Source organism: Diadema antillarum, unplaced genomic scaffold (assembly GCF_040938485.1).
Source record: "Diadema antillarum isolate AM-2024a unplaced genomic scaffold, OU_Dant_1.0 seq00000484_RagTag, whole genome shotgun sequence".
Lineage (NCBI taxonomy): Eukaryota > Metazoa > Echinodermata > Echinoidea > Diadematoida > Diadematidae > Diadema > Diadema antillarum.
The window spans coordinates 98,498-124,081 of NW_027271447.1; the positions used below are offsets into that span (position 1 = coordinate 98,498).

The 25,584-nt window shown below is 40.0% G+C and overlaps 2 protein-coding genes and 1 pseudogene across 2 annotated transcripts in view; all 3 read right to left on the reverse strand.

Annotated features, from left to right (window-relative positions):
• Positions 1-25,584, reverse strand: part of LOC139733597 (delphilin-like) — a 53,886-nt gene that overhangs the window by 22,591 nt on the left and 5,711 nt on the right. Inside the window, exons 2-12 of the mRNA XM_071644408.1 lie at positions 23,747-24,430; positions 13,168-13,322; positions 12,284-12,358; positions 11,428-11,513; positions 10,896-11,060; positions 8,101-8,303; positions 7,363-7,433; positions 6,484-6,635; positions 5,765-5,917; positions 3,951-4,025; positions 1,598-1,669 (exon numbers count right to left, since the gene is read on the reverse strand). Of these exons, the coding sequence (XP_071500509.1) occupies positions 1,598-1,669; positions 3,951-4,025; positions 5,765-5,917; positions 6,484-6,635; positions 7,363-7,433; positions 8,101-8,303; positions 10,896-11,060; positions 11,428-11,513; positions 12,284-12,358; positions 13,168-13,322; positions 23,747-24,406 (1,867 nt within the window). The 5' untranslated portion in view covers positions 24,407-24,430. The remainder of the gene's footprint in view (positions 1-1,597; positions 1,670-3,950; positions 4,026-5,764; positions 5,918-6,483; positions 6,636-7,362; positions 7,434-8,100; positions 8,304-10,895; positions 11,061-11,427; positions 11,514-12,283; positions 12,359-13,167; positions 13,323-23,746; positions 24,431-25,584) is intronic.
• On the reverse strand, positions 13,583-16,532 carry LOC139733612 (uncharacterized; annotated as a pseudogene).
• LOC139733622 (uncharacterized) lies at positions 14,842-18,306 on the reverse strand. Its single transcript, XM_071644433.1, has 2 exons — positions 16,940-18,306; positions 14,842-14,966 (listed from the first exon to the last, which is right to left on the reverse strand). Exon 1 carries the CDS (start codon positions 18,304-18,306, stop codon positions 16,957-16,959), a length of 1,350 nt encoding a protein of 449 aa, XP_071500534.1. The 3' UTR covers positions 14,842-14,966; positions 16,940-16,956.

Below are 25,584 nucleotides of genomic sequence, written 5' to 3' on the forward strand. Positions count from 1 at the left end.
ATATAGTGAAAAGCTACTTCAAATGACATTTTGTCTGCCAGTACTGCTGTCTCTGTTGTAGATGATGACATGTTATTCTCACTCATTCACTACTTAGTTTACCTCTTCTTTTTTTTCATCCTTGACTGTCACAGTGTACCAATTAATTTTGAAATATTAGGAATCATTTGGAATTATTTAGAATTATTTGGAAAATATTTACACATGAATAAATTGCTGCTCATTTTGCATTTTCATACTAGATACTTTCACCTGTTTCATGTTTAATGCCACGGGATTCCAAACCATAATGCGAACAGAACGGTAGCGTTACAAGTAGTAGAAAACTCATTAGACTATCAAACTGAAAAATAAACAACTAATGTGATGGATTTGGCTGCAACAAACACAAATATGTGATATGATTAAAAGTGTTCAAATGGAATTCGGACATGAAATGGATACAGAAAAAAAAAAAACAATCCCTGATTGCTAATACATGTAGTTAAGGATGATTGATGACAATAAAGGAAAAAATGAAAAACAAAACAAGAACCTGTGTAAATGAGAATTACAAATGTAAGTCAGTTTTAGCATGCATTGTTAGTACCTGGAAGGATATAAACAACTGGTGCTGTCCAAGCTAAACAGTGAACAAGAATAAAGGAGAAAATGAAAGGTCCTGTCTCATATGATATGATACAATGTATGATGGCAACACACATTCTTTTTTTTTTTTGTGAAGTCAAATTGATTTACCCAACTGATAAACACAGAATGCTGCTAATCTCAAAGAATTAGCATGGCATGATAGGTATTGTATGGGCGCACAACAACAACAACAAATCCTTATGTATGTATACTAGAGATATACATTGTTTCAATTTACACAAGGAGTAACAGCAATAAATATGTGCTGGTTTAAAAAAGAACAGAAATGGCCAAAAGTAACAGGAGTTGCTGACATTGTGATTTCCAGCTAAGTTGTGTGAAAAAAAAAGGTTATACAAACTGCAGAAAATTGGTGATAACCATCATGCAAAAAAAATAATAACCATCATCATCATCTTTGAGAAAGAATCTACTTGGGGGAGGCATAAGGGTTTTGTGGAAGTGCATATTCAACATCAACACTGCAAGGTACTCACAGGGAAATTATGAAAAAAGGAGATAATACCAAAGAAAAGGTGTTAGTACAGATTTGTGTTCGTGACTTGGGGCCATCGTTGTCACACAGTGCGGGTTTCTGAGGTCAATATTACTGATTTAATCTCTCAAACAGTGTTATCAAGCATGATGTTACCAACTGTATCAATACACTTTATTAATTCGGCCATTCACTGATTATGTTTTACAACATTGGCAAGGTCTGCATTGCAACTTTTCTCTCTAATGGCTGTACTTCCACAGAACAACAGGGCATGAATTAAATACCAGTAATGATGAACAGATGATGATATTAGTGCTTATGCTTCTATTTCTTTTTTTTTCCTTCATGGTATCAGCACACAAGGTCATGTATAATTAGTATAATGATTTTGTTAAAAAATTATGTGTTGACATTTGACATTCTGTCATTTCTGGAAAGTGGTTAGAATGCCAAGGATATTGTTCGTACCTGAGCTGACCATAGCAGGTGGAAAAGATCCATCTGTGTAGCGTTTGCTGATCAACTTTGGCTCTCCAGAATCTAATCAGAGAGATTGCATTTCCATCAAGCAGATTGCACATTCATCAAATTATAGTTGTGTTCACACTACGCTTGAAATCTTCAAAGCTTCAAACTTTGATTAGCTTGGAGTTTTAAAATACAATGCACGTCCACATGGAAGCCTAATCTTAAAGGACAAGTTCACCTTCATAAACATAAGGATTGAGAGAATGTAGCAATATTAGTAGAACACATCATTGAAAGTTTGAGGAAAATCGGACAATCCGTTCAAAAGTTATGAATTTTTGAAGTTTTTGTGCAGTAACCGCTGGATGAGAAGACTACTGCAGTGTGTGAAAAACTTAGATGTCACATGCGTACAACAATATAAGGAAAATATAAAGAGAATTTCACAAAATTTCATCTTATGAAAAAAGTACACATTCCCCCGACTCGTTACTGACAAATGTTATGGGTAATATTATTCCCCCTGCCTTTAGAAAGAGGCAAGTCAAGTGCTCTTTTATTATGCGAAAAAAGTGAAAATATGTTGAATTTTCTTTATATTTTCTTTATACTGTTGTACGCATATGACTCACAAGCTGTAGTAGTCTCCTCATCCAGCGGTTCCAAAACAAAAATTTTAAAAATTCATAACTTTTGCATCGATTGTCCAATTTTCCTCAAACTTTCACTGATGTGTTCTACTAATATTGTTGCATTCTCTCAATCGTTATGTTTATGAAGGTGAACTTGTCCTTTAAAGACTGAATCTTCAAGTGACAGTCCCACTCTATGATTAAACCAAAGGACCTGAAGAAATACAAATAAACAGCACGAGCAATAAACCCGATAATGTGCAATGATACCGTAGTGTACAACAGGCACTGGAGGTTGACCTAAAAGCTGTGGGGTAATAGGCTTCACAGAGAGGTTACCCTAACCTACAAGTTTGTTGATTATGGTGTCTACACAGCACAAATCAACAAGTAGGGAACCCTCCGTGGCTCTTGGATAGAGCATAAACCTTATAATGGCTTGTGGTTTTAATCATCGACTGATCTTTAAGGTTGCTATAACTTTCAAGTCCATCTACATGGGATTAAAGTACAAGCTAACCCTCAAAGATTGAATCTTCAAGCTAATCTTTAAGTTTAGGAACATCATGTCAACATAATGAACTTATGGCACAATCATCTTACAAAAGCCTTCCAAAAAATGGTCACATTTAGCTGGAGTTCAGAAATCAACTACAGGGGGTGGAGGAAACATGCAATGCGGGTATGCATGGAAACTTGTATTATACAGATACTACTGATTTATTCTAAGCCTACTGGCATGAAATCTGTAACAGGGTATGCTGAAATTTTTGGTATCTTTGTACACAACTGTAAACAAATTTTATGAAGCAAGGGTATGCAAAAGGAAAATGGACTTTAGTTATGAATATCGACATTATACTTAAAATTACTTTGTCTTAATCATGAATGTTAATGCTTTAAGGATTTGACAGGATGACAAAAGCTTCATCTACTCTCTGTGGTCTGTTAAAATTTTCTCATCTATGCAAAAAAAAAAAAGTCAACTTAAACTCAGCAAAATTCCATACGAGTCTGAGAACTACCAGCTACCACATTCTGTGAAAAAAAAACCCTAAAGTTTCACCATGTGGAGGGCATACGTTGTACTTGAGTTTGCTTTTTAAACTCTATTATCTTGGATACTTTGCTGTATTGAATTTGGAGGACACGATTGTACTTCTCAGGATATTCTGGTAAAAAAAGAAAAAAAGAAAAAAGAAAGACCCAAGACTTGAAAGCATGACATCATGTTTCATATCATGGATACCCATCTTAAAACTACCGACACGCTGGGATGGCAGCAATTGAAAATGATTGTTCATTTGGTTGTTGTTGCTGTTGTTGTTGTTGTTGTTGTTGTTGTTGTTGTTGTTGTTGTTGTTGTTGTTGTTGTTGTTGTTGTTGTTGTTGTTGTTGTTGTTGTTGTTGTTGTTGTTGTTGTTGTCATTGTTGTAGTTGTTTTTGCTGCTGCTACTGTTGTTGTTGTTCAATATGGCAAATGAATATAGAAGTATTATGAATCGGGCCTTTCTGACTAACTTTGTCTTGAAACTAACTGTCAGGATATGAAGGCAAAAAAAATCAAAAAATCATGATAATAATATGGACAGCGGAGCAAGCAGACCCTCTAGTGCAATAATGAAAAAAAAAAGGACAAATAATAGCAACTTTTATAGTGAAAACCATTAACTTATACACCTTCTACTAACTCGCCCCAAAACTTCAGGAGGGATACTCACAGTCCAGGTTGCCCAGGGAGCGGTGCCGACGCATCCTCCGCCTTCGCTCCTGCTGAAACATGTACGCTGCCTCTCCTAGTTTGGGGTATTCGGAATGGGACGGGATGGATCGAGTTCGGTGGGGGTGGGTTTATTTTGGTTTGTTTTTGGGTGGGTTTTTTTTTTAATTGTATTCCAAAGCAAGCCAAGATGGACACGCATGCAAAACGGCAGAATCACAGAAAACAAAGTTGGATAGGAGACAAAGAAAGAGGGAGAGAGAGAGAAAAACAAAGAAGAAAAAAGACAAATAGAAAAAGAAAGCAGCAAAATAAGAGGGTCAAACCAGGAAGCACAACAAGCAAACATCGTGCACGCAACTGTGAGGTGCTGAAGTCTACAAGAGGTCATGCGCATGCATTCAGATGTTACGTGGTGCCTACTGTACAATGGGTGGTGGAATAATTAACTGTATAGCAAATCATGTCTGGTCAACACAACGTACTGAGAATGCTTACTCTTGCAACTCGTTATTTGTAAATATATACAGCGATTGGTTCTAACCTACATGAAGCACATGAACACCTACATGAACCTACATGAACATGACATTTATCATACAGCTCAAATTGTTACATGATCAGAATACTATGAATGTACACCGTAAATATTGTACATGTACAGTATACATACAATGTACAACTGTATATGCAACACATAGTACAAACACAACTGTACACCTTGTAATGAATGACAATGGACTAAACTTGTACTGCTCCACTGAAATTATTGTATTCATAAAGTATAAAAAAGGCAACTTAAATTTCTACAATGCCTCTCCCTGATTTTCTCATGGTTGCACTTATTTTATAACCATACTTTTCATAGAGTTCCGTCGCACCATGCCAACATATCTTTCTCCTATGTTCAATCTGACAAAAACTAGTATATTAATTTATCTCTAGTGATGACTAAGTCATTACAATTAACACATTAAGACATTTTTCTAATTCCAGGCAGTCAGATTATAGGTATAGCTTCAAAACATATTCACAATGTCAAGATGATCATTTCCATGATATAACTATTTACTTTGGTGGGTCTTTCCATTTTTTCCTGAACTTTTTGATTCTCAAAGAAGACAATAAAAAAGCCTGCTATTCCAACTTTAAGTTGTTCTGCATCTACGCTTTTCTTTCCACAGCATATCAAGGCAGTTTTCATGAACCTACAGAGCTCATTGGCTTGGTATAAAGAAGGTTTCATAATTCAGCAAAAGCTAAAATTTCTACTTGCTACACAAACCAGGGTGTGTAGTACCAAGAAATAAACAGCTAGCTCTAATGACTCTTATCATCGAGGCAAAATGCCTGTGACTGTAACTTTCACAAACCACTTGGACGACACAAAATGAACTGCAATGCAGTGTTGTGATTTTGACTCAGTTTTGTATGTGCACACCCACACTGAGCCACTACAACAAAACTTGATGCACTGAGGTTCAGTTTATCAGCATAAGGACACAACTGCATGCAATTCACCTCTACTACTCAATCATGTATGATTGTGTGTCTTTTTGTGTGTAATCAATTTCAAGGCCATTGACTCAATATCTATAATCGAGTATCTCAGCTATGTTCTATTCTATGTGCCTTTCTCTCACATCACCTATGGTATGGCTGTTAGCTGGCTGTCATGTTTTTCTTCATAGAGCAGGGCGAGCAGCAGTGGGAACTAAATGGACACACAATGAAGAAAATGCACATTGACACAAACATACATTTTATACACACATACACACACATTTGACGTATGCACACTTCATCACAGCTCACCTGGCTCAAACTCCCCGGGAGCGCCGAAGACAACGTCACCGTAGGAAGGCGTGATGTCGTAGCTGGCAGCACGGTTGTGGTTGCGGGACCTGGCCCGGCGTGACGTCTCCTCGTCGGGGTGAAGCAGGCTATTCTTGGGCTTATAAACAGCATCTGTGAGCAAACGGGTCACATATTATCTACAATATACATCATGCTTCATAAACGATCTAGTGAGCTGCACACAGAAGCACTGATTCCACTATGATCATAACAATGACATCACCTTTCTCAATAAAGCGAACCATCATGAATTATCACCATCACTGATACCATCAATATTAAATCACCAACAGCATCAACACTATCATCATCATCATTAACATCAACCTTCTCATTATCACTATCATTATGTTCATCGGTATCATCACCAACATCATCATCAGAATCATTGCCATCATCATCACGACCATTACTATCATCATCTTCATCATCATTATCAGCACTATCATCAGTATCATCAACATCATCATCATCATCATCACCACCATCATCATCATCATCATCATTATCATCATCATCATCATCATTATCATCATCATCATCTTCATCATCATCATCATCATTTTCATCGTCATGACCATTGATCTTACCCTCATCACCATCATGATCATTGGCAATACAACCATCCATAATTCTCATCTCATCATCATCATCATCATCATCATCATCATCTCTACCTGCGGCATGTCTGTCGATGAGATAGATGACCTTCTTCTTGCACCGCTCCTGCTGGTCGTCGGGCAGGATGTGGATGATGTAGGGCCAAATGGTTCGCTTGGCATTGGTGTCAAGGATCGGGAAGATTTCAACAATCAGAGCATCCAAATTCCTTTATACAGGAGAGAACAAAGGATGATGTTAATGACAAAGGATGACTTTGATTCACTAAAATGACAACCATCTTAAAGTTCATAAAATGCACACAATTTTGATAGGATCTAGCCATATCACAAGCATGAGAACATCTCCAGTCTACTTCTGAGAAACCATGATAATGACAACTCATAATCTTCAAATGAATTTTCTAAGCACTGCTACAGATATACTTGCTGTACAACACTACAGGATTCAAAAGCTTCAAACACAAAAACCTAAAATTTCCTGAAGCTGTTAAAAGTATGAATCTCTAGACTCAACACACAAGTGATAATAACCATGTGTGCAATGTTGGTGTGATTTCCTATAAATCCTGGAATAACTGGAAAAGTGATGTAATCATGATGAAATTATACAATATCAACATGGTGACAATTTAAACGCTTACGATAGGAGGCAAATATGAACAACAAAAGAAAAGTAGTCCAATTTAATGGTGACTGGCAAAAATGTGCCATTCTATTTTTCCTTGTCTGCTACACACACAAAAATGAGCGAACAGTCATAAGTTCTCTCTAACTTGATTGTAGGCTCTATCCTATTCAACTATCATGTTTTGTATGCTTGTCTAACTTAACAATGTGGCATATCCTTTGCTAAAATTCTCACGCTTTTGCCCTTTACATCACACGAAGATGGGACTACAACCGTACATACCACAGAATATCGTCTGCACTCACCTGGTGTGATGGTAGTCACGGAGACACTTCTTGATAACCTTTCTCTCCTCAGACGTAAGATGGTGCTCCATCTGATGGAGGAGTGAGAGAAGGTATGAAGAAGAAATCATTCTCGAAGGCAAGATAACTGTGCTGATAATGGGACACACACATGGCAAGTGCCTCTTTGAATCTCTATCAGTTGATTAAAGCACTAGATAATTCCCTTTATCTCCCAATTGCACTATCGTTCCATTATGTGCATTATTTGTTTTATAAAATGATTACAGCATGATATCATCTGATGTCAAAATGTCTGCTACTCACACAAAAATGTGTGATTGATTTTAAGCTCTGTCTTATTCAACTACATGTATCATGTTGTATATAACACTGTGGCATATCTTTTTGCTACAATTCTCACACTTCTGCCCTTTACATCATTGATTAAAATATCTTATAACTATTAAAAAACATGACCTCATGTTTTTGATAGAAATGTAGCTCTATGATTCACAAGAGATGCAATTTATGAAGGAAAGTACATCTGCTCTCTCACCAATGAATAAAAAATTTGACATTTGGTATGAATAATACAACATTTACTGATGTGTGTGGTTACAAGTACATTTTACCTTTTTAGAATATGAGACAATGTCCTTGCATTTTGTACAAGAGGTTTATCCTGTTATTAATGTAAGGTTTGATTCTATTGTACATATTATTTTCTTCATGTGCTTGTAATGTAGATCATCCTACCATTTCCTTGAAGGTTCGTCCTAGAGAGTACAGGTCCATTTTGCCCAGAGACTTTAGACCCGCCACACTCTCCCCATCGTAGGCCGTGGTCGTCGCCCGACTCGTTCCAGACTCCGACCACCACCCCGCCACCGACGTGACATCACTCTGCAGCGTTGTGCTCGCCGCGCTCGACACCACGCTTGCGCTTGCCACAGATGTGCCTGCAGCAATTAGAATGCAGTGGAGTTGGTAAGCACATCAAATTGTCCTCAAATGCATTAAGCTACCAACTCTGCCATAACAAACACACCATCTGTTTGACAGCATGAATATATGACGATGCAGAAGCAATTTAGAAATTGAGTGATTTCATTAGCAGCTGCATGGTGCCTCGCATCTGCAGAAATGTTAATTGATTCTTCTTCATGCAAACTGCAATATCAGTGGGCATAAGGTATGACAATTACATTACCATGTTGCTAATAAATTGATGTTACATTTACATTACTGCTACCACGCTAACCATGAGGTGCAAGATGTGTTTTTATATGGATGCTCATTTATCTATTTGTCGTATTCATGTGGCATGTGTCAATGACGTACACATATCCACAGATATGACAATCCTTTCACATTAGCAACCGATATTAGCAATGTGACACACTTCCATGAAATAAATGATGCAAACTCTGAGGCGAAATTTATGACAAGTCAGACACCACAGGCTATTCTACACTCCTAGAATCAAATGTCACACTTGAATGCACATACTGTTCCCCACAGACCTTTTAAATCATGATGGAAGGCATTACAATGTAGATGGTTTTGAGAGTAAATACAGAGGGGAAGAAAGAGATTTCAAATGAAAGTGAATTTCAATGTTTATTGCGACAAACATAAACAAAAAACAAACTTTAATGTTTCGCTTTGTCTATCAGAATACTGAAATAGAGTGATAGCACATCGGTTCTTGAGGAGTTCTGTAGATATGTATCTTCATCTCATTCTTACATATGAAAGGAAATATACAGACTGTATACTGCATTTGCAATATATATGTTCCCTAGTTTGCACTTTTGTATTCAACATCTCAAAAATTTGGACTAGTACAGCAATTTTGCACATTGTAAAATTTGCAATTGAAAACCACTTTGACAGAATGTGAGAGATAATTACCCTCTTTCAAGACAAAAAATAGCGATTTCCCGCCTTGGAAGCATTGGTATTTTTTGAATATTGGTCAACTTGCTACTGTACGAGCTAAAATTTTCGCGTTCAGATATTTTCGCAAATTGCTACTTGGAGGACATTTTCACGTGTTATCAATTTTGCGGTTGCGAGGGTCTAACTGAACTTACTTATTCGCGCGTTCTTATTTTCGCGGTTCAAAGGCGCTTCGCGAAATTCGCGAAATTAAAACCACCGCGAAAATTTCAGCTCATACAGTATTCGCATAAATAAAAGCACTGTGACTTTTATCACCTACACCAGAGCTTGACATTAAACTGTTTCTCTTGTGACCTGTTTGGGCCACTAAAATAAGAAATGTTGGTGGCATGAAAAAGATATGTAAAAGCCTCGAATAAAAGGAAACAAAATAATTTGTTTTTTAATTTTAGCTGTCCAACAGGCCATCAAGGGGTAAACTTTTTAGAAATACGGTAGACCTACATAAATTGTTGACTCCTGAGTATACAGTAACACTGCATCCAGCAAGGTTTAGAGAGAGTAAATGTGATCAAGCATTTAAAATAAGCTTAACAGTCTCATCTGAATGATTATAGTTTATCACAGAAAATAAATGTCATATGGAATCACATGTCTGCATGTGTGTGTTGGCCAACTGGTTGATTTGCGCCTGTCTGTTCCTAAATTCTCACAACCACTCAACTGCAAAAATTGCAACCAAGGATAAAGCCATCATAGAATATGAAGCCGACCTACAATTAGCATAATGATAGACAGCACAGCTTTTGAGCAGCACGTCCCAGACGGCTGCAGCCCTCTAAAATATTGTCAGTTAACTGAGTGGGCTTTGGAATTCTGGCATAAACGTCTCAATGATGATAACATGAATGCTTAATAGATTATGCCAAGATGCTCTACCAAGGAAAAGGGGTGGCTTTCAGACTGTGTTTTGTCTAAACAGCTGTTGCCTCTAATCTAATTACACCCTATTGTGCCATAACTTTGCTGTCAAAACAACAGGAGGCGGCTATCCAATTTGCTACTGAGACATAAGTGTATACTTTTCACTCGGAAATACGTTGTAATCAGTATCTTTTTCCTTACCAAATGTGAGAGGCAAAATTTGTACAGCTTAGAATTGAGCCATCATCTTGAAAGTTTAAAGTAAAGGAAAGACCCTTGTTGAACAGGTTGACAGTTGCAAAAAGGGGAAGGGGTGGGGGATCAAAGAGCAACATCTGAATTCGTTCATTAGTGCACATGTTTTTCTTTTTCTCTTGCTCAGAAACATTCATTCTTTCCTGTTCTACCTTTCTACCTTCTATTTCTTTTCTCCCATCTATTCTTTTCCTTTCATGTCCTCCCATTCTTAACATTCCTCTCCCTGCAATTGTGTTTTGTTTTGTTTTGTTTTGCTTTGTTTTTTTGTTTTTTTTTTGGGGGGGGGGAGGAAGGGCTTCAAACAGTACATGCTGCAAAAATGATGTAATGTCCAGATTGTCCATGGTGTTGTACTTAAACACTGAATGGCAATTCCAGCATTATGACAGATCCCTGTCATCACTCCATTGTTTCATTTCACTTTGTTTTGTTTTGCTTTGCTTTTAATCACGTGCAACACTCACCGGAGGATGCTACCACAGGACCGGTCTCTACCACCAGCGTCGGGGTGGAGCCACTCCCCTTCAGGAGTTCCACCAGCTCGTCATGTGACTTCTTCTTCACGTTCAGGCCGTTGAGTCGCAGGATGCGATCACCCGTCCTCAGGCCGGCTCTCTCTGCGGCGCCACCTATAGGTAACAATTCATTCCCATCAAAGCAATTTTCGTCAAGTCAATGTTTCATGGCAAGCATAAATCTGAATGGTTGCATTCCTGGGTTGGGAATATTCCTGGTATCACACTGCAATATGAAGAACTGTGGGGAAAATTATCAACTAAGCCTCTATTCTTTTTTTTTTTACACTTAACAAGGTGAGTTTTACTACAACTGATTAATATAAAAATCACAAAAATGTGGCAAAAGATAATCTGATTCAAGTCCTACACATTTGTTTGACTTTCCACGGGAATTAAAAAAATGCCTTTACATCATATTGTTTGTATCAATCTTACAGTATTGCACCGCTAGTCCCACAGGGGTTCCTTTCTCACTCACCTTTGTCTATGGTTTCAATAATGACAGGGTTTTCTCCAGCAAGAACAAAACCAAATGATCCACCTGCTCTGTTGATGGTGACAATCCTGTAAAGTTTCAAGATGATAGCAACAGTCAGATACTACAAATGACTTTTGGTTGTCTTTAATTGTCTATGGCAGGTAGGTGAACATGTCGCTAAATAGCAAACTATATCCAATAACTTTCATATCCACACAACATGCAAGAGACAGATTTGAATATCCCTTTAACAAAATATTTATAAGCACAAATATCCCTGCGTAAAACTATTTGAGTATATCGTAATGCTTACATGGGTAATTTGTATGCTTAAATACAAAGTCACATGTCCTAAAGCTTGACATGATATTCTCAGCTTCACTCTACTATAGGAGAAGTCAGGGAAAGTGCAATCCTCGGTCTTGACCTACATTTGATGACTTGTTATCGGTTCTACAACCAAAATTAGTGAAGTAACAAAAATGTACACAAACATATTAGAAAGTGAAACAATCAACATAGAACTAAATTGTATCACTTGAACAATCTAATATTTCCAACAGTAAAACAAAACCTGTCATTTCAAAAATATCAGACAATCTCAATGTAGATGATACATGCAATATACTTGTAGGTATCAACCTACTCACAAATCATTGCAGCATCCATGAAATGCTGTTTTACGCATCAGTTGTAATCACACATTGTATTGTAAACAGACTACATGTATATGTGAAATCACAAACAAATGCATTGGGGGGGGGGGGGGAACGTTTGTATTTTAACAACCCTCCCTAGTTCACATCATGCAAAAATATTGTGGTAACAACGCAAGCATATCAGATATCACACTTACCTCTTTCCTGTTGCTGGTTCATCTTTCGTCACCAAAAAGTCAAACCTGTCACGATGCTTCGGCGGCACAAATATCCTGACAAAATAAATGAGACCAGTGCAAAGTCAAAATTGATGACATCCCTGTACAGAAAGGCATGGATACTACAGAAAGCAGTCTGTTGAGAGGGAAAGAGTGAGAAATAAAGTCTTTCCACATGGACATAGAGAGCTTTATCACTGAGAAGTGATTTCATTGTAAAAGTAAAGTAGTATTACTGTATCAAAGTCTACCTTTTCCACTGACTAATATACTGAATAGAGCCTCATGAAACTATAACATTTCTATGTCAGCATTTATATTTCTATACAGCTGTACAACCTTGTGAATCAATAAGCTTAATATTTTGTATATCTCATGTTTATGTCTCATGAACCTATCACCTTTAGCTGTAGATGTAAATGTGCCAAATGCATGGAAAAGGTAGTTCACTCTCTCTTTAATATTCCTCTCTGTCCCTTTTAAGTTTTATGACCCTTTTATACATGTACTCTAAACATTCAATAGAATTTGTATTCGAATCAATTACTGAAAATGGAAGGTATAAGAAAGCCGAGGTTGCATACAAAATTTCCACACACAAAAAAAAACAACAACACAGGAAAAGCGGTTACTTATGAATCATAAATAAATGCATTTTCTTTAAAGATTTGGAAGAAATTTTAATCTAAAGAAAGTAGAGTAATGGACAAATGGAGACTACAAAAGATATATCGGAATAATATCGGAATGACAAAGAAAGGATGCAATGTAACAGCTGTTGACAGTTTGAACACAAGTGATATTCCTCACCCCCCTCCCCCTCCAAATTTTTGTGGAATGAGGCCAAAAATATCATCGCTTACCTGATGTCTTCAAACAGCTTCCGCTCTGTGGGTGTGTCCAGAAGCCCAGAGAGTGCCCTCCCAAACATGTCCACTTTCTTGTCCCTGGCATAGCGCTTCAACAGTGCCAGGAGGGTTTCCTTCTTCAGAGGTTCATTGTAAAATACCGCATCCAGCTGTCGAGATGAAAGAAAATATATCACATCTAAAAATATGGAAATAAAAAACTGATGTGTTTCTCTTTTATATCTTTTTGACTTTGTTTCAAGCAGTATGAAAATACTTAAGTGGAAATCAAATGGTTTTTGTTTCAGATGATGTACTGTAAAAGTGGTTTCTTTCGCGGTGGTTTTATTTTCGCGCTTTTCGCGCTTTGAGGTTGAACCGCGAATTTGACATCACGTGAATAGAAAGATTAAACGAGAACTTACCTGTTTGAAGTTTGATCTTTATTTTATGAGGGAGTTGGAGAAAGAATTCACAGTGAGAGCCCGCTCAACGCGCGCGCAGTCATACTTCGTAGCAACAAGATGTGACTTCTGTCAGAGTGGAAAGATTGAGAACTTACTTGAAGTTGATCTATACATTTTGTAATAGTATTCATGCCATGGGAAGGGAGAGGAGGGACTGTGAATTCTTTCTCCAACTCCCTCATAAAATAAAGATCAAACTTCAAACAGGTAAGTTCTCGTTTAATCTTTCTATTTTATTTCGTGAGTTTACGCAAGAACTCACAGTGAGATTTTGTAGCACAGAAGTCACATTTGTTCCAACTGAACAAACTCAAGCATGCACAATGGCAAGCAAAATGTAAGCTCAAATTACCTTGGTCTGAGGCCATTATTCCCTCACAATGAGCTGTGACAGGCACTGTCCCTCTTCTTGTAGAGGTTTGTCGTAGAATTTACGGAATGTTCGTTCTTTTGACCAGCCTGCTTTTGCGAGGATCAGAGGAATAGGTGCATCCGCCCTGTTTGCTGCTGAGCTAGATGCTGCTCGGGTTGAATGTGCACTGAACATTGTGGTGTCAATGCCAGCGCCAGTCATGATTTCTTTGATCCATCGAGAAATTGTCTGTGCCGTTACTCTCTTGAAAGGCTTGCGAAAACTAATGAAGAGATGACTTTCCTCTCCTCGGATCTCTTTGGTTCTCCGAAGGTAGGCCTTAATGTATGTAACTACACACAAACGTCTGTCTGGGGGGTACGCTTTCAAAAGTACGTCCAATCCAAAATTCCCAGGTCTAGACTGCTTAAGATGTTCATTAACTTTGAATGACACCATAGATTGTTTGAGAATCATGCTGTCTAGATTCAGGCAATGCAAAGTCTGTACCCTCTGGGTGGATATCAAGGCCAGTAACATGCACAGCTTCATCGTTAATTGCTTCAAGCTAAGCGAGTTAGCGGGAGCTAGACTTCTCAAATACCGTATCTAAAAACAATATTCACGTCCCAAATTTCCGAATACCGCGGCCTTGGGGGCCTGAGCTGGAACACACCTCTCATAAAACGAGAGAGAAGCGGATGAGTGCTGACAGTAAATTGTTCATCCTCTAACACTAGAAAGGTAGCAAGTGCACTCCGTGCTGAGTTAATAGCTGAATAGCTCAAGTTCTCTTCATAAAACATGTGTGTAAAAAACTCCAAAACAAAATTAATCTTGGCATGAAGGTGACTTTCCTTCTTAAGTGTACAAAACTTTCTCCATTTCCTTATATATGTACAATATTGTCTTTGGGTTGATGCCCTCCAAGATGCTGCCAAGATGTCCACCGTTCTGCTGCTCATGCCAGAGTTCTCGAACGGCAGCTTCAAAACCTGCAACATAACAGATCAAGGCAAGCGTGTAAAGGGTGCGGTTCCCCAGATACTGGTTGCGTAATCAAATTCCTGTGTCTAGGAATTAAGAGTGGTTCATCTTTAAGCATTCTCCTCATGCGAGGAAACCACGCTTGCGTAGGCCAGTTTGGGACAATCAAGAGACCATGTGCCTTGTCGTTTTCTATTTTTTGGAGACATTTGGGGATGAGGCAGAAAGGGGGGAATGCGTAGAAATACAGATCACCCCAATTCAGAGTGAATGCATCCACAGAAACCGCATCTGGGTCAGGCAGCCACGTAACGTACGCAGGCAGCTGCTTATTGAGTCTGGACGCGAAAAGATCAATTTGGGGAGTACCACATTTCTTAGTGATATCAGTAAAAACTTTCTTATTCAGCATCCATTCTGTTCTGTCATTAAAATGACGAGATCTCCTGTCTGCTTCTGTATTGTCACGACCTGGTAAATAGGCTGCTGTGATCCAGATATTCCTTTCCTTACACCAAACCCAAATGTCTCGTGCTGCCCTGTCGCAGGCTCGAGATTTAATGCCTCCCATATTGTTCAGGTAGGCTACAGCTGTTGTGTTGTCAGTTCTAATGAGCACATGTGTATCATGCAGGTGGCCGCAAAATGACTTCAAACCAAGCCCTGCAGCTAAGATTTCAAGATAGTTGATTTCATTGTTTTGAGCATGCACTATCTCCTGATCATCCCATCTACCGCCAGTTTCACTGCTTAAATCAGTGGCACCCCATCCTTGCCCACTGGCGTCAGTACGTAGCTCTAAAGCTGGCCGATCTCGACTAATTGGTGCCGACTGGCAGTGAATGTTATTGAACCACCACATTAACTCCTGTTTAGAAGCTTCAGACAAATTCATAGGTCTATCAAAATGCCCTTTGCTTGATTTTAGTGCAAGAATTTTGTCTCTTTCTAGGTTACGATAGAAGAGGGGGCCATATTGAATAGCAGGGAAAGTAGCAATCAGTTTCCCAATGACCTGCGCCACCTGCCTGATAGTAGGGTTTTGTTTCCCTAGCAATTCCGCACATACTGCCCTGATATTTTGACATTTCTCATGCGGGAGCGTTATAGTCATGCTTTCCGAATCCAAGATAAACCCCAAAAATTGGAGCCGTTGCTGAGGCTCTAGGATAGATTTCTCTGAATGAATGACAAAACCAAGGTCAGAGAGCAGTTTTGTGGTTGCTTGCACCGCTTCTAGTGCTTGTGATTCAGTTTCACCGATTATGAGAGTGTCATCTAAATACCCCACAACCAGGTGGCCTGCCTGTCGCAGCTTTGCGAACACCGGCTTCATAAGCTTTGTGAAGAGCCTAGGCGCTGTACTAAGGCCATTGGGGAGTACCTTAAATTGCCAACATTTCTCGTGCCAGACAAATCTCAAATACTTGCGATATGAGGGGTGAACAGGGACAGAGTAGTAGGCATCTCGAAGGTCGATTGAGGCAAGGTAACAACCAGGGGAAATTAGGGTTGTAGCCGTATGGATGTTATCCATTTTGAAATGCTGTACATTCAGACTGTCATTGAGGTCCGATAAATCTAATATTAGGCGTATGTCCCCATTTTTCTTTGGGCGTGTAAAGATATTGGACACAAATTCTCCAGCCACATGCTGGCATTCTTCGATTACGCCTTTCTCGGCCAGTTTTCGAATTTCAATGTCAATCTTGCTCTCCTCAGCATTACCCACTCTGTAGTGGTAAGGCGGTTTACCTCTATGAGGTGGGCTACACGCCTCTTGAAATTCAAGTTTGTAACCGCAAATTGCATCAAGTATGAAAGGATCAGTGGTAATATGATTCCACTGTTTGCTAAAATGCCTCAATCGACCCCCAACGGGCAGGTCTAATGGAACATCTACATGTTCAATGTCAAAAACTGACTGTACAGTGTGAGTAGATTGTGTATTTCCACAACAAGAGCTAGGCCTGCAACTTACCTCCTTGGGTAGTGCAGTTACTTTCTCCGTGACACAGTGTTTGGCTTGGCTGGGGTTGCTGTCGAGTAGCTCTGCCCCCGGTTGTGCGCATGAGCTGGAGGTGGGCGAGTCTGCGTGTGCGGGGCTGAATGTCTGAATCCCCGCTGCTGCTGGCCTAAAAAAGGCCTGGATGTATCGCCAGCTGCGAGCCAGCCTGCGTTCCGATATTGCTTCCGGCTGAATCCACCGCTGGCCGCGCGCTTGTATGGGTGGTACGGCTGATGAGTAGATCTCTTAGCCTGGCCTTTAACCACACTAAAGGCAGCCCTATTCTCCTCCTTGAGATCTTTTACACGTTGTCCCAAGTCATCACCGAATAGAAACGCGGTCACGGGCGTAGTAGGCTTGCACAGATGTGCGTAAGCAGCGTTCATATCGGGCTTGATCAGCTCCTTTCTCAGGCAATTCATCTCGTAATTGGCATTACAGAGTAAAGCGAGTGCGTCCTGTTGCGCCTCGTTCAAGTCAGTAGGAAGAGTTTGTAGGAACGCACACAGCCCGCGGGTAAGAGATTTCTGTACTCTCTGCAGCTTAACGTCTCTGCTGCGCGTAGTCTGTGTCACATTATCCCAAATCACTGGATTGACTTTAGGGACTAGTAAGTTGGGGCAATTGCTCGGTGCTGGGTAGTTTGCCGCTGACTCTTCCATAGATTTTTCCTCCAGACAATGGGAGATGAGATAATTTGTAGAATTTGCCAATTCGTCATTGATAGGGTCGCCCACACAGGCGGAGACCGCAAATTTTGCAGCAAAGGATGGCACTTGTACTGGCCGCCCCGTGAGCTCTGCGGGTGCGTAACCCGCTGCCGCCGCAGGGAAATCGCATTCATCCCCACTGTAGCTGCTGCCGCCGTGGTCGTCGTGCAGCGTACCGCGTGCTTGCGTACTATCGTCTGTAGCACACACATCCATGCCCCCAAACGGCACACCGCCGTGGTTTTCTGCGGTACAAGCCGTGCCAACATGGCCGGCACGTAATTGCTGTTGTTGGATACGAGTAGGCTGAGACGGCAGTATTTCCATGACCTTTTCAAACATGGATTCGAGTTTAGAAAGGCGGGAAAGCACCTCCGCGTCCGTCTTCTCTTTAGGGGGAGCTGCCTTCTTACTTAGGCCTGGTTTGGTGGGTTTTTTAAGGGTTTTCCCATTCCCTTCTTTCTTTGTTGGAGCCTTAATACTAGCCGGCGAACACTTGGGTTCATGATGCACGGCTGTAGTCACCATCGCCACGACAGACTTAGCTGTATGTAGGGCGCTCGTACTAGTGGTGCCACCCACGACAGGCTTAGCTGTATGCTGTGGGGGAGCGGAAAGCGGAATTTCCATCCCGCGATATCTCGTGAATAAAAATCCACTTCCGAAGCAAAGTCAGCTCTAACTGAGCTATAAATAATAACAATCCACAATATGATAAGATATTGCGACGATGCACAGTTAAAAGGACGAATAAAACTGGATTTAGACTGCGATGAGGGAACTTAGCCCCTCGTGCAAAACGTGCGAAGAAGCGATATGACTGCGCGCGCGTTGAGCGGGCTCTCACTGTGAGTTCTTGCGTAAACTCACGAAATAAAATATGTTTTAAACTCGTCGCTTGTACAACGCTATCATTACCGACCGCGAATTTAAACACACACGAAAAAGTCCGCACCGATGGAAACCGCAAGTTTCTGTACGCGAAAGAAACCACTTTTACAGTACCAGTACATGACACTGCTCTGTATGAAAGTGATTACTATAGTGCTATCACCTTATTTTCTGAATTACAATGAATGATGAGCCTACATGTACACTGTACAACATGTGAGATCACTTTTCTGTTAATTCAACAATTTTCAAAGTCTCACTCAACAGACATTACTTGAAATTTGCTTGCCCAAAACGGGTATAATAATGAGTGTGACTGAATGTAAATGCTGAGCATCTAAAGCTACCCAACAGAGCATGGGCATTGAGGCCCAAAGGTAAAACTATATGTCGTACAATGTACAGGGCCAGCACTACATTTTTAAAAGTAAAGGGGCCCAGTTTATGGGAACAGGGACGTCAATTCATTTTGAGGATGGGGGTGGGGGAGACATTTTGGATGAAAGTTAATTGTATCCCAAAATGGGCTGACAAGCCCCCCACCCCCCCCCAAAAAAAAAAGGGGGGGGGGGGGCTTAACTCTTTACGTGCCATGTTCGCACGCCTGACCCAGTCAACGGCTCAAATGCACAAACCCACCCAAACCAATCCATAAATCGCCAAATGCCAGCTGTACAATGAAAGTGTTTCTCCCAATTCCATTCCTGTCACATGTAGCCTGCATATTATGTGGTGAGTGACTATCAAGCAGTGTTCCCTACTAGATTTGCGAGTAAATTTTAAGTTTCTATCACTTAGACTGTTATGTGTGCAAAAGTTGTACAAAAGAAAAGAAATTGCATTGTTATTGGACACTGCTTTTCTTTAGCTCTTTTAGAATGACTGTACACTGAATGAAAGATTTTTTCCATGTTTTTGTTGTTTTTGCATTTTTTGTGTAGCACATTTACAATGATGAAAGTGCATCATACAGAGCTAGTCCCTTCTAATAGTATGATACTGGTAAGCTAAATACCGATTTTCTTTGTCAGCATCTCACTGCAATAAGAGCTATAATTGTACATGTATGTAGTTCTCATACAATGTATTCAACATTCTTTCAAACACTAGTACACCGTATGTGACTGCATTACCTGCATTTAATTTCAACTAGTTTTGAAATCTGATGTTAAAACCCTTTGGATCATTTTGTCCTTCTGAACATGGAATGGATGCAATTTATTAACCATGTACAGCCAGATACAGGTATTCAAGTGGCAAGAAGATTGACAATGCAAGCAAACAGGACTAACAGATTACCAACTCTGTCCCAGCACAAATTCCACGAAAGAAAATTTGTAAAAGCATTAGTTTTTTTTTTTCTTTTGTGGCTTGACCACAATTCTCATGACTGGGCAGTCACCACATTAATGTCGGCCTACAGTATTCAACCCACTAATTCTTTTAAAATCAAGTAAAAAAGGCAAATTTATCTTATATAATTGTTGTGTTGACAGTCTACCCACAATTCCCATGTAGGGGTTTAACTACAATTGTATTGTGATTACATAATCCCCTTTTTTAAATGCCAGCCATCTCATCCACTGTGTGGAAAGGAACCCGTCTGTTTCTGTGACCCAAATCTCCTTGTAATACAAAAATTGAGCTTCTGCAGACAAGTCAATGCAGACAAGAGCATGTTGTGGCTGTCAATAGACCTCTGCTTTTATCTCGCAGGTGACTACATTACTTGATCAAAGCATTTCGAGGAGATTGTAATTCCCTTAGTCACATTGATGCGTGCACAACAGAAATTGCGGGTCACAAAGGAGCGTGGCTGCCTGCCTATCGATCGCTGGAAAGCCAGCGATCATAAAAGAACCCCCAGCCGGCACGCTTGGGTGGAAACAATGCCATTCTCATAACCCCCCTGCTTGCTCTGGTCTGACAATGGCGGACAGGGAGGGGGGACAATGGTCATTTGCACGAAGCGGATTCACAACGTCATTGATTAGCGTGCACTGAGGAATTCAATGTCACTGAGAAAGGCATGTTTGTGGTGAATCATTAGGCGAGACTGGATCTTCTTTTATTGTTCTTGACTGAATGATATCATCGTGCATGCAACAATTTAACCCCACCCACTCCACCCAGAAACCATAAACATGCAAATCAGTAGGTTGAATTCTACTTCCACTCCTTTGCAGGACTGCAGACTGTCCAATTGGTAACATCTGGACACTGATCTTTTTTTGTACATTGCTACGTGTATCATCTCTGCACAGCATTAATAGCACTCATGCATCCAGATAAAATTCTGAATAAACCGTAGTGAAATTGAAATTTCAATGAAATATTGTGCAGTACGTAAGAGATTTAGATACCAGTATAGATAATAAGGATTTATTGACAATTTATATACCCTCAGACTAGGCGTATGATTTACCAGTAATAATGTTATCATACAAAACAAAATCTTTACATTCTAATCAACTCAATGGAATGTTCAATTGCATCTTACATCAATATATGCATCAATACCTGCAATTACCGATTAAAAATCTTTTGCTTATTTCTCATCCAGCGTACTTTTATGAAATAGGATTATACACACAAACAAGCACATTGTACACACACACACACGCACAAAAGAAAGTCAGTGGGGTCTACCCACACACTGTACGGACGATGCGATTAAATATTTACCCTTCCCCGACCTAGTGCACTCCGCTAATTAAAGTCAGTCAAATTCATCACCTGCTATAGACCACCACTTGCACACTGTAGCCTTACATTACATTGTTGTTGCTGTTTTGTGGATAATCTTTATTACAACAAGATGAAAAGTACAGCATAAGTCAGCTGGCTTGACATCTTGCATGAAATATCAAATCTATGTCTAGCACTTTAGTCAACTACAGAATAATATTGCGAACAACATTTCTTTCTTTGTTTTTTGACAAAGTCATTTGGAATCATACAAACTGTCATCTCAAGGAGGTGAAACTACCTCCCTGGTCATCTCGCGATAACATACATCCTTGTAGTATCAGAAAACTTCCATAACCATTCCTTGTCTGAATTAATCTGCAGAATATTGATATCATATCATGATCAACGTGTATCTCATTAAATATACAGTGTACATGGGTGCAGGCCTACATGTATCTCGTCTATATCATATCCATAATCAAATGAAGGACAAGCTACAAATTGAAGTACCCCTAAAATTTCTATTGCACAGAATCTACATATTAAAAGGAATATGATCTATCTACTGCTTGGTTGCTGTACAGATAGCCTACAGGTGTACAATGTTTGTATGCTTGAAAAAGAGGCCACTCAGCATTGAAACCAACTGGATGTCAATCAAGTCATAACAATTATTTCTTGGTGGTTTTGAAGAAGATATATTTCACTTCCTCTCCCCCCCCCCCCCCCCCCCCCACTCTTTCTCTTTCAGGATACAAGTACATTTTGTAGCTTGTATCCAAACAGGTACAATCTATGCTAAGTAAAGTAAATCTCACTTTAAATGCAGAACATCTTTTGTGTGGCTGTCATACATTCTGTATGCCCCAGGACAGCTACTGTACCATCAATTATGCATTAGAGTCAGGTCTCAACAAATACAGCCCTTTTACCCTTAATATTTGGACAGTTTACAAATTGGTTTGAATGCCAATAAACATGTCATCCAATCAGTCTTGCCCTATTAGTTTCCCTCTCCAATGCAAACAAGGCTCCCAGTCAAGCAAACCCAGAGCGCTGAAAGAGCAGGCTGCATGCCATCCGGCAGCATCTACTTCTGGTTACCATGGCAATGGCCCTGCACATGGCAGGAAGCCATTGCCATAGCAACAGGTGTTGGGAATTTCATTCCCATAAGTCTGCTTACTGGGCCACCAGTCTCCCTGGCTTTTCAGCCTCTGAGAATTTCAGCTAGCTGCCTTTCTGTCGAGACATGTGCATTGTACATATTGTACATGTGGACTTCCAAACACATACAGTGTACAGCTGTATTTTGTTTTCTTTAACATAAATGTACAAATGTGTGTTCATTCATTGTTCTAAAGAGTACTCAAATTCAAGATACTCATCAATGGCAGATTTGCCATAAAGTACAGGTATCTTAAATTTGCTAAGTAGTAATACTCTTTGAGACATTTTGTTTTTGCACTGTTGGTTTGTTTGTTTGTCTGCACATGGTTGAATCTGGAAGAATTCTAAAAGTTTACTGTCAAAGGAAAGGGTGGTGCATGTGTTCTTCTTTTTTTTTTTTTTTTGCTATTTTTTTTTAAATATCAGCTAGTGTTTTTAACAACACCGAGCATGTAGGTATTTTTATCTCTACAAGTATACGGTTGTACATACATTTTACTTTTAAAAGGCATGCATGTCATCAATGCCTAGTGTACATTCAGAATGAATTTGAATTAGAAATCATCGCTCACCATTGTTGTAGGTATTATATTAAGATTTCTGATGCAAATACATGTGTAGTGTATACAGATGCAATCCTCTGATCCATAACCCTGATTTATACATTGTACTGTATATTTGTACTTGATGGTGACAATATTTACCAATGATGATGGTGTTGATGATGATGACAATGACAAAAGACATATTACATTGTATAACATTAGCACAGTAATCTGTTCTACTGCACAAAAAAAGTTTCTACTACGTAGATGTGATAAAGAGAATTCTGCAAAGGGGAATTCACTGTCAAAAACACAGTCCGAGTCACAAAATAGTGTAGGCCTACACACAAATAGCATACACTGCAAACTATATTTGTCCTCAGTTTTATATGTTCTATCACAATGTAAATACCTGAAACACTTAATATCTACAAATACAATATTAGGTATATTAAAAGGTCGACTCTTCTTTTTATGTAATACACACGAGTAGGATGGTAACATGAATATGGTTCAGATAAAGTATAATTTTCAGCAGCAAACAAGAATGAAGCAAAGAACTGACTGTAGGCCTATACAGTTTTTGTGACAGCAAACTTACCTCATGTTTCCACTGGGTTTGTTTGCACAAGCTACTGTACAGTGCAGCTGACTTGGCCTGCACCCAAACCTGCAATATTTACTTTGGGAAACATTCTATATTAGTGTATCAATTGGTTTGAAACTGAAGGTCATGAAAATCAAGGGGGGGGGGGGGGAGCTATTATTTTTACCTTTCTGAAGAATCCTTCTGCTTTATTTTTCCTGTCCTGAGCGTGGGCCTCAAATCGTTCAGCAATTTTCTTCACAGACTGATGTCCAGCCCCAGGTATGATGACGAGCTTGAGTTTTGCTGCCCCCGTCACAAATAACTTGGCATCATCGGAATGCTTGATGGGCAGCCCGTTGATTTCTAACACCATGTCACCCGCCTTGAGTCCATGGTGCATGGCAGGGCTTCCATGTTCCACAATCTCTATGTAGACCGGTCCTGCCCCGATGAGGGTCAGTCCAAACCGGCCCTGCCTGTCGCGGTAGAGTTCGCATGTCTTGACGCACGATACGACGACAATGCTGGGAGGCACCTCCGGGCATCGTCGTGCCAAAGTTCTGATGGCGTCCGATCCCAAATGTAGCACGCTCTGGTTGTTGAGTTCCACGAGTTGATCGCCGGGCTGAAGGCCCGCAGCGTAGGCATGGCTGTTTGGTTCCACAGTGAGAATGTATGTGGGCGCATCGCCACCAATGGTAAATCCGAATGACGTTGGCCAGTTTTTGTTATTGACAGGCATGGGGAGCGGAGGTCGCTTGTGTGGCCGCTTGGAGGATCCGGTGGACGGTCGCGAGGACCGCACCGACCGAGATACTCTCGAAGAGGTTGATCGGCCAGGCATGTTGACTGCCGGCCATATGATTTTCTGTTGTACAAAGAGATGTAAACAAAACATTTCATTATGATCATCACACATTTAACTGATGTATACATACAAACCTTTACATGGGTATTGTTTACGCCCTTTCTAGGAATTCTTGTTTCTATCATAACATTATCACGAATTCCTAAAAAGGGCGTAAAGATTTTGTCTTGCCTCAACAACAGTGACCTTGCCCTGAGATGTTGTACCACCTATTACAAAACTTCAAAAACTGAAGTCCACGGAGGATGAAAATGGTGTAAATGTTGTACTATTGTAAGTAGTCATTTTCATATTTCCTGCCATACCCACTGCCAAGAAATATGGCAATTGCAGAGCCTGTTTAGACCACCATGGGCATAAAATTCCAACTGCATACCATGTGCACTTTATCTTAAATGATTTACTTTAAATTGCTTCATAAGACTGCTTAATAATACTATATAGTACCTACAGGTGTTCAGGCCTCGAAATAGGATTTTGGAGGGGCACGGCCATTTAGAAAAGGGCACTTTTTCCAAGAGGCCAGGGCACTTAAGTCAGTCAGAGGGGCACCAAGGCCACATTGGAAAGGGCATGTTTGGTGTTTATGAAAAAAGAAAGAAGAAAAACAAACCGAGAAAAACAAACAAACACACACACACACACACACACACACAAAGTGCAACACACAACAAAAACCTCTTCCCTACAGCTGTAACACATTCCCGATCTCCGCGTTTCTATCAGTGAAACAACATTTTTTTAAACAGGAATAAAACAACAATAGGTATTGATTGAAACTCGACACCCTTAATTCAGGCCAGCCAGGCTGCCATGAAACTTCAAAGCACATTCCGACAGCTGGCTGGCAAAACCACAAGGCAAAGGAATTTGCGTGCGCGCGTGTAGATTGCTATGATTAGTCTGTGACAGACAGTTCATGACCTCCAAGAATGCGCCAGTACGCGCGGTTTCTTCTGTTGATTGGTCTCTCTCTCTCTCCACCCCTCCCCATTCCCCAGTCTGGCACACCTTGGCATCGTGGGATTTTTCTTTTTTTCTTGGTGAACTTGGGAGTTCACTCTTCACTACTCTATCTGAATATGCGCTGCCTAGCTAGTACATACTCGCGGCCGCTGCGCTGCGGAGGCAGTCTGGACAGTAAAAGCCGGTCG

Bases quoted from the DNA above. Each gene is read 5' to 3' on its own strand.
- LOC139733622 (XM_071644433.1), bottom strand. From the start codon at position 18,306: ATGGAAATTCCGCTTTCCGCTCCCCCACAGCATACAGCTAAGCCTGTC.